The sequence below is a fragment of the Prosopis cineraria genome, unplaced genomic scaffold (assembly GCF_029017545.1).
Source record: "Prosopis cineraria cultivar Desert tree isolate PC_DT_omini unplaced genomic scaffold, ASM2901754v1 PC474, whole genome shotgun sequence".
Taxonomy (NCBI): Eukaryota; Viridiplantae; Streptophyta; class Magnoliopsida; order Fabales; family Fabaceae; genus Prosopis; species Prosopis cineraria.
The window spans coordinates 36,382-49,631 of NW_026555799.1; the positions used below are offsets into that span (position 1 = coordinate 36,382).

The 13,250-nt window shown below is 31.5% G+C and overlaps 2 protein-coding genes across 3 annotated transcripts; both read left to right on the top strand.

Moving 5' to 3' along the window:
- The first annotated feature begins 5,039 nt into the window (after positions 1-5,039).
- Positions 5,040-8,230, top strand: LOC129297233 (uncharacterized). 2 transcript variants are annotated; one of them, XM_054935597.1, is made up of 7 exons: positions 5,040-5,401; positions 6,377-6,480; positions 6,574-6,615; positions 6,762-6,844; positions 7,262-7,360; positions 7,584-7,690; positions 7,825-8,230. In XM_054935597.1, exons 1-7 carry the CDS (start codon positions 5,271-5,273, stop codon positions 7,946-7,948), a joined length of 690 nt encoding a protein of 229 aa, XP_054791572.1. In that variant the 5' UTR covers positions 5,040-5,270; the 3' UTR covers positions 7,949-8,230. The 2 variants fall into 2 exon arrangements, with proteins under 2 accessions (XP_054791572.1, XP_054791571.1); XM_054935596.1 differs by having other exon boundaries at positions 5,041-5,401; positions 6,762-6,849; positions 7,264-7,360.
- Positions 8,231-11,180: 2,950 nt separating this feature from the next.
- LOC129297232 (probable pectinesterase 68) lies at positions 11,181-13,154 on the top strand (the record flags this gene model as incomplete). The annotated part of the gene is made up of 3 exons (XM_054935595.1): positions 11,181-11,478; positions 11,573-11,762; positions 13,065-13,154. Coding segments are annotated over exons 1-3 (513 nt in total), but the record flags the coding sequence as incomplete, so codon positions are not given.
- Between the last annotated feature and the right edge of the window lie 96 nt (positions 13,155-13,250).

Sequence of the window (13,250 nt, forward strand, 5' to 3'; positions counted from 1 at the left end):
CTAAGTATCTTGGTAAAACGAGCCGATTACTAAAATAGAGAGCATGGAATAAAGATAGTGCCATAAGTTTCGCGAGATTCTTGATTCTTCGACAAAACATGCTAGGTCTTAAGGGAGAGGCTACCACCACTCTGATACTATAAATAGAAGATGAAGACATAGAAGAAAATAGTCAACACTCAATTAAAGACTCGCATTTTTACATCTTGTAGCCTTAGTTTTATCATTTAGTTTTTACTTTTAATTTAGACATGTAGCTTCTCGTATTTCAATAAAATCAAACACTTATTCTACTAAAACTTTGTATCTTTTTACATCCAAGTGAATTATGATGAGGGAGCTTGGGACCCTTTTATTATCAATTGAGACCCAACATCTCTGGCACGCTTGGTATTTGTTGTTCACCACGAACAACTAATAATGAGAGAGAATGTATTTATTTAGGATTTATCTATTGTGTGAAATTTTAAGAATATCTTAAGATATTTATAATGATATTCTATCGTGTAAATCAATAAGAGTTTGCAGGTATAAAGATCTAATTTATATATATTAAGCATGGGTTTCAATGACCCATTATTTAAACTAATGATTTTATTCTTATCTTTTTTCAAATATAATTTAAATCAATTAAAAATATTTAAACAGAATCATGTGAGATTTAAAAAATCTTCGTAGATATTTGAATTAATCGCCTCATCATGTAGGACAATAAGTCCTGGTAGCTATCATGATTATTAATTTATATAGTAAATAAATAAATAATTTTTTGTAAATAATAATATAATACACATTTTTTAAAAAATTAATTAATTAAATTAATGTATTTAAATTATAGTCACATTTAATAATGAGATCTTTTAGTCATGTGAGATTTTTAAATTTCCGTAGATCTCTAAAATAATTGTAATATCACGTGAGTTAATAAAGCTCCACAGGTATAACGATTATGATTTCATATAAGAAATATACATTATATATACATGTATAATAAATCAATTAATTAATAAGAATATATTTAAATAAATTTATTTTTTTTGTGTAAGAATTTGAATCTCTACAAATATTTAGAATAATTATATTACTGTATAAGTTTTATAAGACTTTGTAGGTATAATAATTAAGAGTCTTTAAAAAATATATAAATGCTTAAAAAATATTATTAATACTTAAAAATATAAGTAAATAAATTAAGTTTTTAAAATTTTTGTCGTGTGAGATTTTAGAATTTTCACAAATATTTAGGATAATTATATTACCATATGAGCCAATAAGACTTTGCAGGTATAACAATTAAATTTTTGAAGAAATTATAAAATATAAAAAAATATAATTTTAAACTGTACTCCTTTTTATTTTTTTTCAAATTTTAAAAATTGAGAAAATAATTAAAATTAAATTACTTTTTGGTAATTTAAAATATACATATCAAAATTTTAAAAAATTATTTTATTTACAAAATAGTAAATTTTTCAAATTAATTTCTCTTCAAAAAAAAGAATATATGTTCACCAACAAATTTATAATCTTAAATTACGCGGACTTTGATTTTCATCACAGGGTATGTAGGCCTCAGAGTTTTTGAGTCAAGTCTTACCTTATAAATAAATAAATATTCCTTATTTTTTTTAGATCGAACATATGAATAAGAAAAGGGATAATTCAAATAAATTTAAAATCATATTAATTTAGCATAATTAACTTTAAGTAACTGTTTTTATGAATGGGTGTTATGGGATGCCTAACACTTTTTCCACACTCAATTAACTTTCAAATCTATTTCTAATTTTGCAAACCATCCTTATTTTTTTTAAATGGTTTCCTAAGATTTTTCCTTAAAATTTTAGTGATGATTTCCATTCAGCCGGTTTTCACTCCAAAGGCTGGAACCTCCACTCTCATGTATCGTATGTGTCACATTTTTGAGTGCAACAACAAGTAAGCCCAAACACGAACAATCCTAGTTGGCAATATCATTTGAATTATACACATAATAATGACAAAAATAAATGAGGCCTACAAGTGTTAGGATAGAATCTTAAGCCTCGAATTACTTTCCTCGATTTTGACCTAATGAGCTAGCTCTCATATTATTGAAGAGAAAGGGGTGAGTATAACCACTCAATAAGTAAGGTTCATATAACTTATATTAATATATGTCAATCAATTTAAATGCGAATGGTAAAGATATCATTCTCAAATAATTTAACATGTTCAAGAACACTATTCACATTTCTCATTCATAATAGCATATACTCACAAGATAATGACTTGTAATACAATTTCACATGGACATAAGACTAATCACATAATTTTTATCACTAGGGTCACAATATAGACAACTATGTGTCCCTTTATCACTATATGTATGATCACATTTTCCTTATATCCTCTTTATGCCTTTAACATGAAATTGTGGGCTATAACATATTGGGATCGTCTATGAACTGAGATTATCCTAACCATTCACATATGAGAGGCTACCCGACTAAGGTTGCCTATCTCGCTTATGGTTTATGGTTTTCCCTAATTCTCACACTGTAGGGTGTTATTCTCCCTAAACTAACTTCCTTATATAACAAGTGAAAAACTAGTTGGGTTTGACTCTCTCATTGAACAAGTAGGGCAATCCCTTGTCAAATAAGTGGGATGATATATATAAATAAATCTAGGCAAACTATTGAGCTCCAATGATAGCTTTACCATGTGGATTTCAACACATTATTTCTCTTCTTAAAATTCCCACCTCTCATAATCATGTGGTGCATAAATGTAATATCATATAGCATTCAAAATTACATAATGTTTATGCATGCTTAATATCATCATCATACTCACATTACATATGTCCATCACATAGACACATCTTAACAAATCATTAAACTCTACTTTGCTTTGCATCATTGAACTCCTCTCATACATTTTTCATTGAACTCCACAAACCATATCTTTGGACTCCATTTAAAGACACATAATCATCGAACTCTATTACATATAATCATATTTGATTTTCAAAATGTTTTACATTTGCATTTCAAATAATTTCACATACCCCAAGTATAACATTTTTTTAAACAATAAATCAATTAACACACAAAAGCATAAGAAAGAATTTCCTCTAGTTACCTTAAACCTTTGAGAGATCAAAGATTATCCCTTAATTTCAAAGCTTCTCAAAGCTTAAATGGTGTCAAATATGCTGACTCTACATCTAACCATAATATTAGTTATTAATATCCTTTTTTGAATAATTTTCACTAACTAGTTTAATACATCTTCACTCTTAAGGTTCAATCCCTTCACATACAAGGGTACCTATAGAGTTTCTTTGGTTTCTCTAACTTCTGTTAACCTCATTGAACTTCCAACTAGCCATTAATGGAGCTATATTGCTCCCAACCACCTCATATATGGTGGAATTAAGGGTATTTATTACCCCACAACTACTAAAACTTACAACACCATAAATGTTAGGTTTAAATAGTTTAAACAACTCTCATTAATTCTATTCAAGTCAATGGGTATGGACCCATAGCCTTTATGGACCAAAAATCATCTTTCCTAACCTAACCCTAACTCCTAACATCAAGAAAATGAAGGAGGAAGAGAGGGAAAAGTTTAGGAACCTTACATTTAGTATTTAAAAGCTCCAAGACACTCCCATGCTTTGATCCTTCAAGCCCTAGCAAAGCTCTTTCATTTCTCCTTTGTTTATCTTTTGTTTCCTCTCTATTTTTTGCATATGATACGCTTTAGTTCTACAGAATTTGTACTATGCGTTGTGGTGCATGGCGTGTGGTACACAGAGTGATATCTTGCTTCTGGTGGCTCGTATGCTGTGGCTTCTTGTGTACACACTGTAACATATGGCACAAAGTCATTTTTTTTCATTTTTCTCACTTTTTTGATGCTCCGGGTAGCCTGACTTTACTTCAAACTCAATTATAGGCTCAAATTACAACCCATAACACCTATTAACTCTTTGTAACTACATATTACATTAATTTACTTAATAAATCTTCATTTATTCAACTAATTAAGGGTTAAATTCTCCAGGATGTTATAAAAATTGTTGCAAAATATTGAAATACTAGTGCAAGTATCATTATTATATTAGTTGTATGATTTGGTTGGCCAATGATTAGCTATGTTGAATTATACTATTGCCCATTGATTAATGTCAAAGTGGGGTTTTGATGGCTATTATGTGTTTGAAATGTATGTGTACAAATATAATTGCTTTGTTAGGTGCATTACAATCCATTTAAGTTGGCTCAAATGGTTCCCAAGTTATTAGCATTTGGTTCGGGGTTTTGGGCATGTTTTGAAAGGAAAAGTGTCTTCATGCACTCAGGTGTCTAAACTTTGAATGGCAAAGTATTTTGATGTAAAACTAGTGCCAATAGTTAGGTGGTTCAATTAGTTACGTATAAACACTTGAATCCCTCAAAATAGACGTCAAATGGATAAACAATGCACTCCAAAATTTGATCTTGGAGTGTTATTATGACAACAGGGTGCATCACGGTGCAAGTTACACAAGGAAAATCTTTTCTATGTGCTATCCACCGCGATGGATGACATGTACAAACAAATATTTTTTAATTTCCTTGCCCATTTAAAATTATTTTAAAGTAATGTAATCAAATAAAGTTTTATTATTTTTTTATGAGAGAATAACAATAAAGTTTCAAAATAATAAATCGATGAAAGTTATGTTTCCAACAAAATTAAAAAAAATTAATTACAATCTTGATTCAGATAATCATACAGTTAGAAGTTTTAGAAATAAGATATTTAAATTTTAAATAGAATACTCATTTTATAATTATATTTTTTATTTATAACTATTTAAATTATTATTTATAATTTATTTTTTATAAAATTTTATCATAAGTTTAACTGTCATAAATGTTCAGTTTTAGAAATTTATACTCATTTTTTCTTATTTGATTCTAAAAAATAATTTTATTTAATGGAAATTCAATCAACCGGCTCTTGTTTCCCCTTTATTGTGCCAGATAAACCTCATAAGCCGAAAGACCTCGAACCGCGCCGACTTAACTTCGGTCCATAAAGGCTCGGCTAGTCGTCGCGGCAATCGTATTTTGGTAATTGACAACGCTGATAGGGTTCGAAGATTTGCAATTAGAGAGATAGAGGGATCCATAAGGAATTGCAGATAGAGATTGGTGCGATCCATCTGCTTTGTGGGAAATCGGCCCTTGATTGTTTCAATCATATAGAGAAGTTGCTGGAAATCAGAAGCAATGACGACCGCAGCTCGACCTACCTGGGCACCTGCTAAAGGTGGCAACGAACAAGGTGGCACGCGAATATTTGGTCCCTCGCAAAAGTACTCATCCAGGGACATCGCATCCCATACCACCCTAAAGCCCAGGTAGGTGTTTTTTTTTTTTTTTTTGCCCTATATAACTGTGCTTCTATATTTATTACCCTTCTTCATGTTTTGGTCTCTTGAAATTGAAAAGAAATATGAAGAATTAGTACCGAGTTTCATGATCAGGATATCTCGTCCTGTTTGTGTCGCAATATGGGTTAGGTTTCCACGCAAAAGGGATTGTTGAATCTTTATTCGATTGTTGAATTTTAGTTGCTTGACAAGTTAATATGCAATTGAAACAGGAGTATATTTATATAAAGATTGTTGCTAGTGGACGGGTTCCGATTATTTTGTGAGACATATATTTCAATTCGAAGTACTGATATTGATATAGCAGTCATGGAAGTTCAATAAAGATGCTGATTTCAATCATTGCAATTAGTTTTTTCTCTACAGAAAAAATTATGTAACGTTTTAATCAGAGGCTGGGCAAGGAAATTGGCTCTAGATATTTTTGTCCATGCAGCCAAAGGTGCTTGGGCGCTAAAGATGTCCAGCGCTTCTCACATGGCTTTTGGCTCCTCATTGATGGGAGGGCGTCATCTTAGGCGCTTACTCATATAGTCATCTGAAATAATCAACTTACAAGTTTAGGTTCAGAAATTATAGAACACAAACCTGGATAGTCGAACCCGACCTATAGCTTGTCATTTCTTTTTATTTTTTATTTTTAATTTATATGTTGAACTAGCAGTGATCAGTGAACGTTATATGGTGTTTCTGCATCTCCTTTACTGATATGTCATCCTCAACAGAAGGAACTTTAAGTGTTTGTTTTTTCCCTTGTTCTTCCCCCCTTCTTTAATGCGTAAGAGGAAGACCATTATATACATTTAGTTGACCTTACATATGTTATGTGATAAGGCAGCTCATTGCGATGCAAATGGGGTCCCACCCCTTTCCTTGCCCCCAAAAAAAAAAAAAGTTATTTTCTCTGAAATCTGAATAACAAATGTATTCCTGCCTTGACAGGAAAGAAGGGCAGGACACACAAGAGGAATTGCAAAGAAGGAACCTACGTGATGAACTGGAAGAGCGTGAGCGGAGGCATTTCTCATCAAAAAATAAATATAATGGTGAAAAGACCATCTTCAATGGTTTTCTAAATTTCACTGTATTTGTTTTAGCAAATTTTGGCTATTTTAATTGTATTTCATGGGGTTTGACAGATGACAGGGATCGTGGGAAAGGAAGCCATCTTTTGTTGGAAGGTGTTATATTGATCTCTGTATATTTATTTATAATCATAATTAGATATTTGTGCATTCTTTTTTTATGGAAGGGGGTGATAAGCTAATATGATGTATAATTTAGCTCGTGTTCAATCTTATAAGTTAATGGGATTTTGTTTTTACAGGAACTAAGAGAGAAACTGAAGATCGCATTGTTCCACGTAGTGTAGATGCAGATGATTCTGATATTGATGTCAAGAGTGATGATGAGAGGTTGGTAATCTTGTGTTTTTTTTTTTTTTTAGCATTATCACTTGCTTCCTGTTGTTAATTGTTATTTTCATGGGCATTTTGGATTTCTTTAGTACAATGTAAGTTATTCGTGGACTGCTAATGAAATTGATTGAGCTTGATTTCGTATATAAGCTTATATAAACGTAAAGATATAAAATATCTATTTGAAACTGTTTTATTTCCTTTTTTGAAATAACAGGTTATTTTTATGTATTTCTGCACTTGGTTTTGATCTTCAAATTGGCTTCCTTTATTTTGGTTTTTTGGTCAATTGAAGCGATTTATGTTGATACTTTGGATAAAAACAAGTGAACATTACACATTCTTTGTTTGTTGCATGTTTATCAATTGGATAATACAAAATCTCTTGAACTTCATAACTTCTTTGGTCAGTGATGATGACGACGAGGATGACGAGGATGACACTGAAGCTCTTTTGGCTGAGCTTGAACAAATAAAGAAGGAAAGAGCAGAGGAAAAGCTCCGCAAGGTGAGGCTGTTCTTTTCCCATTCAAGTTATGCTATTGAACCTTGCAAGACATGCTGCTGTTTTGTTACTGTGCTATAAATGAATACAGTGGACAACTATGTGGATTGAACAAGTGGCTTGGGGTTATGCAATGTCATTATCTTGAGATTTAGCAACTCGCATTTACTGTCAATTATTTCTTATGGATTTTAGTTCGAACCAAATGTATATTGTTCTTGTGCAGGAACGACAACAAAGAGAGGAAGAGTTGAAAGTAAAGGAGGCAGAGCTTCTGCGTGGAAACCCATTGCTAAATAACCCAACAACAACATCTTTTAATGTGAAAAGAAGGTGGGAAATCTGAGATTTAAACTAAAAATGAATGCATAGATTTCTTTTCTTTTGTTTTCTTTTTGTGTGTGTGTGTGTGTGTGGTTTATTGTCTTGATCTCATTTAAGTTTTGTGTGGATTTTTGTGGACTTAGGTGGGACGACGATGTTGTATTTAAGAACCAAACACGAGGTGAAACCAAGACACCCAAGCGATTCATCAATGACACCATCAGGAATGACTTCCATAGAAAGTTCCTGCAAAAATACATGAAGTAAATCATCGAGGCACCAGCCACCGTGTAGCCTGGGGCAATGGTGAAAAAAAGTCAGTGATTTACAGCGATTGTGTATTTCAATTTGTGACTCACTCTGGATGAATATAAGAATATTGATATTTGCAGAGCATCAACTCAGTTGCATCAACCTCTTGTATGCTTGGGTATTTCTCATCTTCCCTGTTTGTTTAAACTTCTGATCTGTAATTCGTACCACCCTTTGTTCATTTTTTTCTTAACGAGAAAACAATGCATCTGGTGATCAACCTTCCGTGGAGACTAATTAATTTGAAAATATATAATTGTTGTATATTTTTAGTATATTTTAGTAGTTAGTTCTTGTACTCTTTTTTATATTTTTTTGGAATTCTTGGTCTTCTATTTTTCATTTGTTTGTAACGATAGTCTTTATTGTCATTAATAGGGTTTACTTTATCTTTCTATGCTAGCTGTAATGTCTTTTTTGTTCTTAAAATTTTGCCTGTAGCTTGTTTAAGGATTTGGATTTAATTTTTTTTCCTTCTATTTATTTTTTATACAAATAATTATAATTTCAGTAAGTCAGCATGAGAAATAATGGAGTTTATGTTCTCGTTAGTCACTGTTAAGTCTTTAAGATTATATTTAAAAATGGAGATTAATGTTGCATATGGTTGAAATTAAAGGGAATAGGAGTAAGAATAACAATATAAAGACTAATATCAAAATATGCTAATAAGAGTCAATAATTATCTTTTTCTTATTAATTTTCTCCTCTTCAATTCTTGTTTTCCCTATGATGGTCAATATAAGGCTCGAGTCTACGGTTCATGATGCACTTCTCAGTTTGGTGGGAACATGCCGATCGACCCTGTAAATCGCCTTTCTATATAAAAGGTATTTGAGGCTAATTGTGAGAACTCATCCTGCTTATAATTGGCAATTCAAAATTTAATTTTTGCATAGAAGTTAAAAACATAAAAAAGAATTTACAAGTTTGATCTATTGAGAGAGGCGAGTCTTTTATAACTTGAAAAATTAATATTTGAATAGTTGATAAATGAGGTGTCTTCATTTAATACCAGTCGTATCTTAAAAAAAAATTGTTTTCAATATGAAAATATTCATAAACAAGCTAAAAAAAGCACTTTGGTGTGCCTTTATAGAGTTACTGGTATTCTTTTAAGCCAACAATTTAATCTTAAAAATTTGGTTATGCCCAGCTATGTTTATTTTTTTTGTCATTTTTAAGTCTAATTTAATCTAATTGAAATATTGTAAAATAGATTTATGTTCTAGGGAAGATCCAACTCCATAAACACACCAAAACTTGTACATTGATTATATTAATAATCCATAAATAATCAATTATCAATGCCAATTCATAACAAATATAAAAAAAAAATTACTAAGTTATATTGACAAAAATAAATAGTATTTTACATAATTATGGTGAGTGCGATGACAAGATAAACCTTTTTCCTTATTTTTTTTTAAACAAGTGTACTACTGTTTACTCGCAGTTCATGTTGTTTATATTCTACTCTTCTTTTGTTTAAGTGTAAATAGATTTAAGTAAATGTGAGAAGTTGCATATTAAATAAAGTTGAATTTACTAATATATAATAAAAAAAAATTTATAAGACCAAGTTTTAAAATTTTAAATTAAGACATAACATTCTTTTATTTCTGTTGTCTGTCTCTTTTCTCCATTCATTTTTCGAGGCGATCGCTCATCATTTATAACATATTAATGTAAATGATGTTTGCATACTTAGATGTATTATAAAAGCATTAAATATCAAACACTATATTCTAATTAAGAAGACAAACACACGGGGGATCCATGGGGAATTTCGTGTTTCAAAACTCAAGAGTAACAACAAAATAGAAGGGGTCTCACTTTCAGATAGGAACGAATTTTTGTGGCGTGTAAGAACAATTTGGTGGGTCCCTCTTGTGGAATAAAAATATATATGTGGTGAGTGGAGTATAAATACAAAAATATTATTCATCCCATGCTGGGAAGGGTGGGACCACAATCTGTAGTGGATGCCACCAATCAAATGACCGTTTGAGCCAACACGTAGATCAATTATTTGCAAGAATATAGGCGATAAATTAAAATATCGTCGCATTATACTACTCCCTCCGTCCAATTTATAATTTATAAGAAAAATTTGGAGATATTTAGTTAACTGAAAATATAAAATAATTCAATAAAAATAAAGTTTTATTGATAATTTTTTTTAATAGTACGTAAGGAGACAATTGAAATGATGATAATGTATATATGTAAAATTATATTAAATGAATGAAATTTTTAAAAGTTTGTATTTTTGTTTGAAAAAATAAATTTGTAAAGTCTTTGAAATTTATTTGTATATATAATCTTGTCTCATTGTCTTATAATTTGATATCTGGGTCATAATTAAGAATCCCATCTCAGATTTGTTAATTACGTTTCAAAGTGGATTACAAACCATCAAATTAGTGTTCCATGCAATTTCTATTATAAAGTACCTCTACTTAACTCAGTAAAATTAAGAAGAGTTGATTATGTCATTAACTTTGTTTGAAAGTAGAATAAACTTTTAATTTTACTTCTATTTAAATAAAAGTTTTTTAACTTTACATTACATTTCTTTTATAGATTATAAGTTTAAACTTTAAATAAAAGTAATAGTTGAAAAAAACATAATTAATAACCCAACCAATACCTTATGTTAAAGATTGAAAATTCTTTTTATGAGATGTCCCAATTACAATTAGTCTCAGATACGTTAGTCCACTGTGTGGCACCTTAATAATAAAATTACCTAATTTTGACCCTTTAGCCTCCAAATTCAATAAAACGCACTCTGGGTTCACTACTTGATTGAATGACTCAATGAAGAATAAAAAATTAAAGTACGACACAAAGAAAATCTCAAAAAAGACACAGTAACAAGGTTGAAATTTGGTGCTGCCAGAAATCACGAGGCAAGATATAGGTTCGTAGCTAGCTAGGTTGCAATGTGATATATATATATATATATATATATCCCAGAAGGTAATGACCCACATGTGTAATCTTTTTGCGCAAATGCCAGCCTATCAAAGAAAGATTAGCCATATATTTAACTAAAAAGCGATAAAAGTAACCGTTGGAATGGCTAATCTTCTATGACATAAAATTGGAACATATACCTACAACCATGTGTGTGTGTGTGTAACTGTCACAGTGTGTCTCTTTCTTCTTCTTGTATTGTACTGTTACTCTCTCGTCGAATGTATATATAATATACATCTCATACGCTCTCTACTAAATCTGATCCTTATGGCTTTTCCTTGGCCTCTCTCCTTCTCTGTTCAACTGCTCTTTGTTTACACTTTCTCATTGCATGCACTATCTGCAACGGTCACACAACGGGTGGGACCCACCGGTAATCGTGTGATCACCGTCGATGTCAACGGAGGAGGGAACTTCCGGTCGGTCCAAGCCGCCGTTGATGCTGTCCCAGACAACAATAGAGTGAACGTCACTATTCAAATCAGCGCCGGATACTACATGTAATATATATTTATATATATATATATAAAACGCACAGTTAAGTTGGTTACTAGTATGGTTCTGATCTTCTTCTGGGTGAGTGTTGATTTGCAGAGAGAAAGTGGTCGTGCCGGCGACCAAGCCGTACATTACGTTTCAAGGAGCTGGGAGGGAGAAGACGGTGATAGAATGGCATGATCGAGCCAGTGATCTCGGACCCAGTGGACAACAATTACGTACTTACAGAACAGCTTCTGTGACTGTTTTTGCCAACTTTTTCTCTGCGAGGAACATCAGCTTCAAGGTACGCACTTAAACCATTCAGTGTCATATGTATACATATCAGTGACTTCACGTAGATAATTATAGTATACGGATTCTCTTCTTGAATATGGTTTAACAGTTTAACTAGTGGACGACAATCCAAGTGAGTTCATATTTGAAGAAACATCGTAAGTACGTCATGCATTAACTATCTCTCCTCTTGTACAAGATCCTAGGATCTTGTTGAGTATTGGCTCCTGGTTTGAAGGCCTCTTTAGGTGGACCGAGCTAACTTGGAGAGCCAGAAACCATGCATATACTTGGAAACAGTAGGAATTTAGAGTCCAAAAACATACATCTAGTGACGATAAACGTAGGAATCGGGTTACAATTACTAATCTCGGATAAGTTGCATTGTAGATACAACCTTAGAGACAGGGGGTGAGGGAAGCAGAGGGAGTATTTTCTATTTTCTTTAACGGGAGAATAACATTCAAAGCCCTCACAAGAGAATTTATTACAATAAATTCATTAGTTTTTGCATCACATATTGTCTTATAAAAATACGTTTATATTGTTGCTAAAAGCTAAACTTTGTTAAATTTTTAAGAAAATCTTAAAAAAAGTACAAGTTAAAATTTGGCTTTTACCTTTAATATATATGCGTTTAAAAAAAAACAATATTCGGTACAAAATTAAATGGCCCTTACTACAATTTTTTTTTTTTTTTGAGATGGTGTTAAATGTCATTCTCCCTTCTTTAATTATATGTCAACATTGAAAACCCCACACCCCATATATTACAATCATGATATTTAAGTAGTTACAATAACTGCTTGGTAAAACTAATATCCTGATTATTTAATTAAATGAATAATTATTTAATCCCAATGTGAGCCTCTTCTCACTTCACCCAATTCATCAAAGGTAATTGAACAAAGACAATAATTCTTGTTCAGATCTATTACTACTCATCAGTGTTAATTTTAGGACAAAGTTTTGATTCTGAATATATAGGTAAAAATGTGGTGGTTAATTTTTTTTCTCTTCAACTTTATCCCCCTTGATTGCAACAAGTTGTTGGCATAATCTTTAATTTCCATACACCACTTCATTATAGACATTATTCCAGTGAAGACCAAATTGAAAAGTTATATGTACTATTATGAGAGTTCAAATATCAACTATCATCCTATAAAATCATGAAATTAATTAATTTTACCTTATATATAATTAAAATTGAAAGAGTATAACGTGATATTGATACGTAGAAGCATAGTAGCTAGAGGTGTTGTGAAGTTGAAGTGGATTCATCAGTTTTGGGGCGGCGTTGTGGCTGCAGAATACAGCGCCGGCACCGATGCCGGGAATGGAGGGGTGGCAAGCGGCGTCTTTAGGATATCAGGGGACAAAGCGTACATGTTGGGATGTGGTTCTACGGAGCACAAGACACTCTCTGCGACGATGCTGGACGACATTACTTCAAGGATTGTTACATCGAAGGTTCCATTGATTTCATCTTTGGAAA

What these genes read in the sequence shown, in the direction of transcription:
- LOC129297233 (XM_054935596.1), top strand. Translation starts at nt 5,271, where the DNA reads ATGACGACCGCAGCTCGACCTACCTGGGCACCTGCTAAAGGTGGCAAC. An exon ending in ATCAAAAAATAAATATAATG is followed by an intron (nt 6,481 to 6,573) that starts GTGAAAAGACCA and finishes GGGGTTTGACAG; the next exon opens with ATGACAGGGATCGTGGGAAA. An exon ending in TCTTTTAATGTGAAAAGAAG is followed by an intron (nt 7,691 to 7,824) that starts GTGGGAAATCTG and finishes TTGTGGACTTAG; the next exon opens with GTGGGACGACGATGTTGTAT.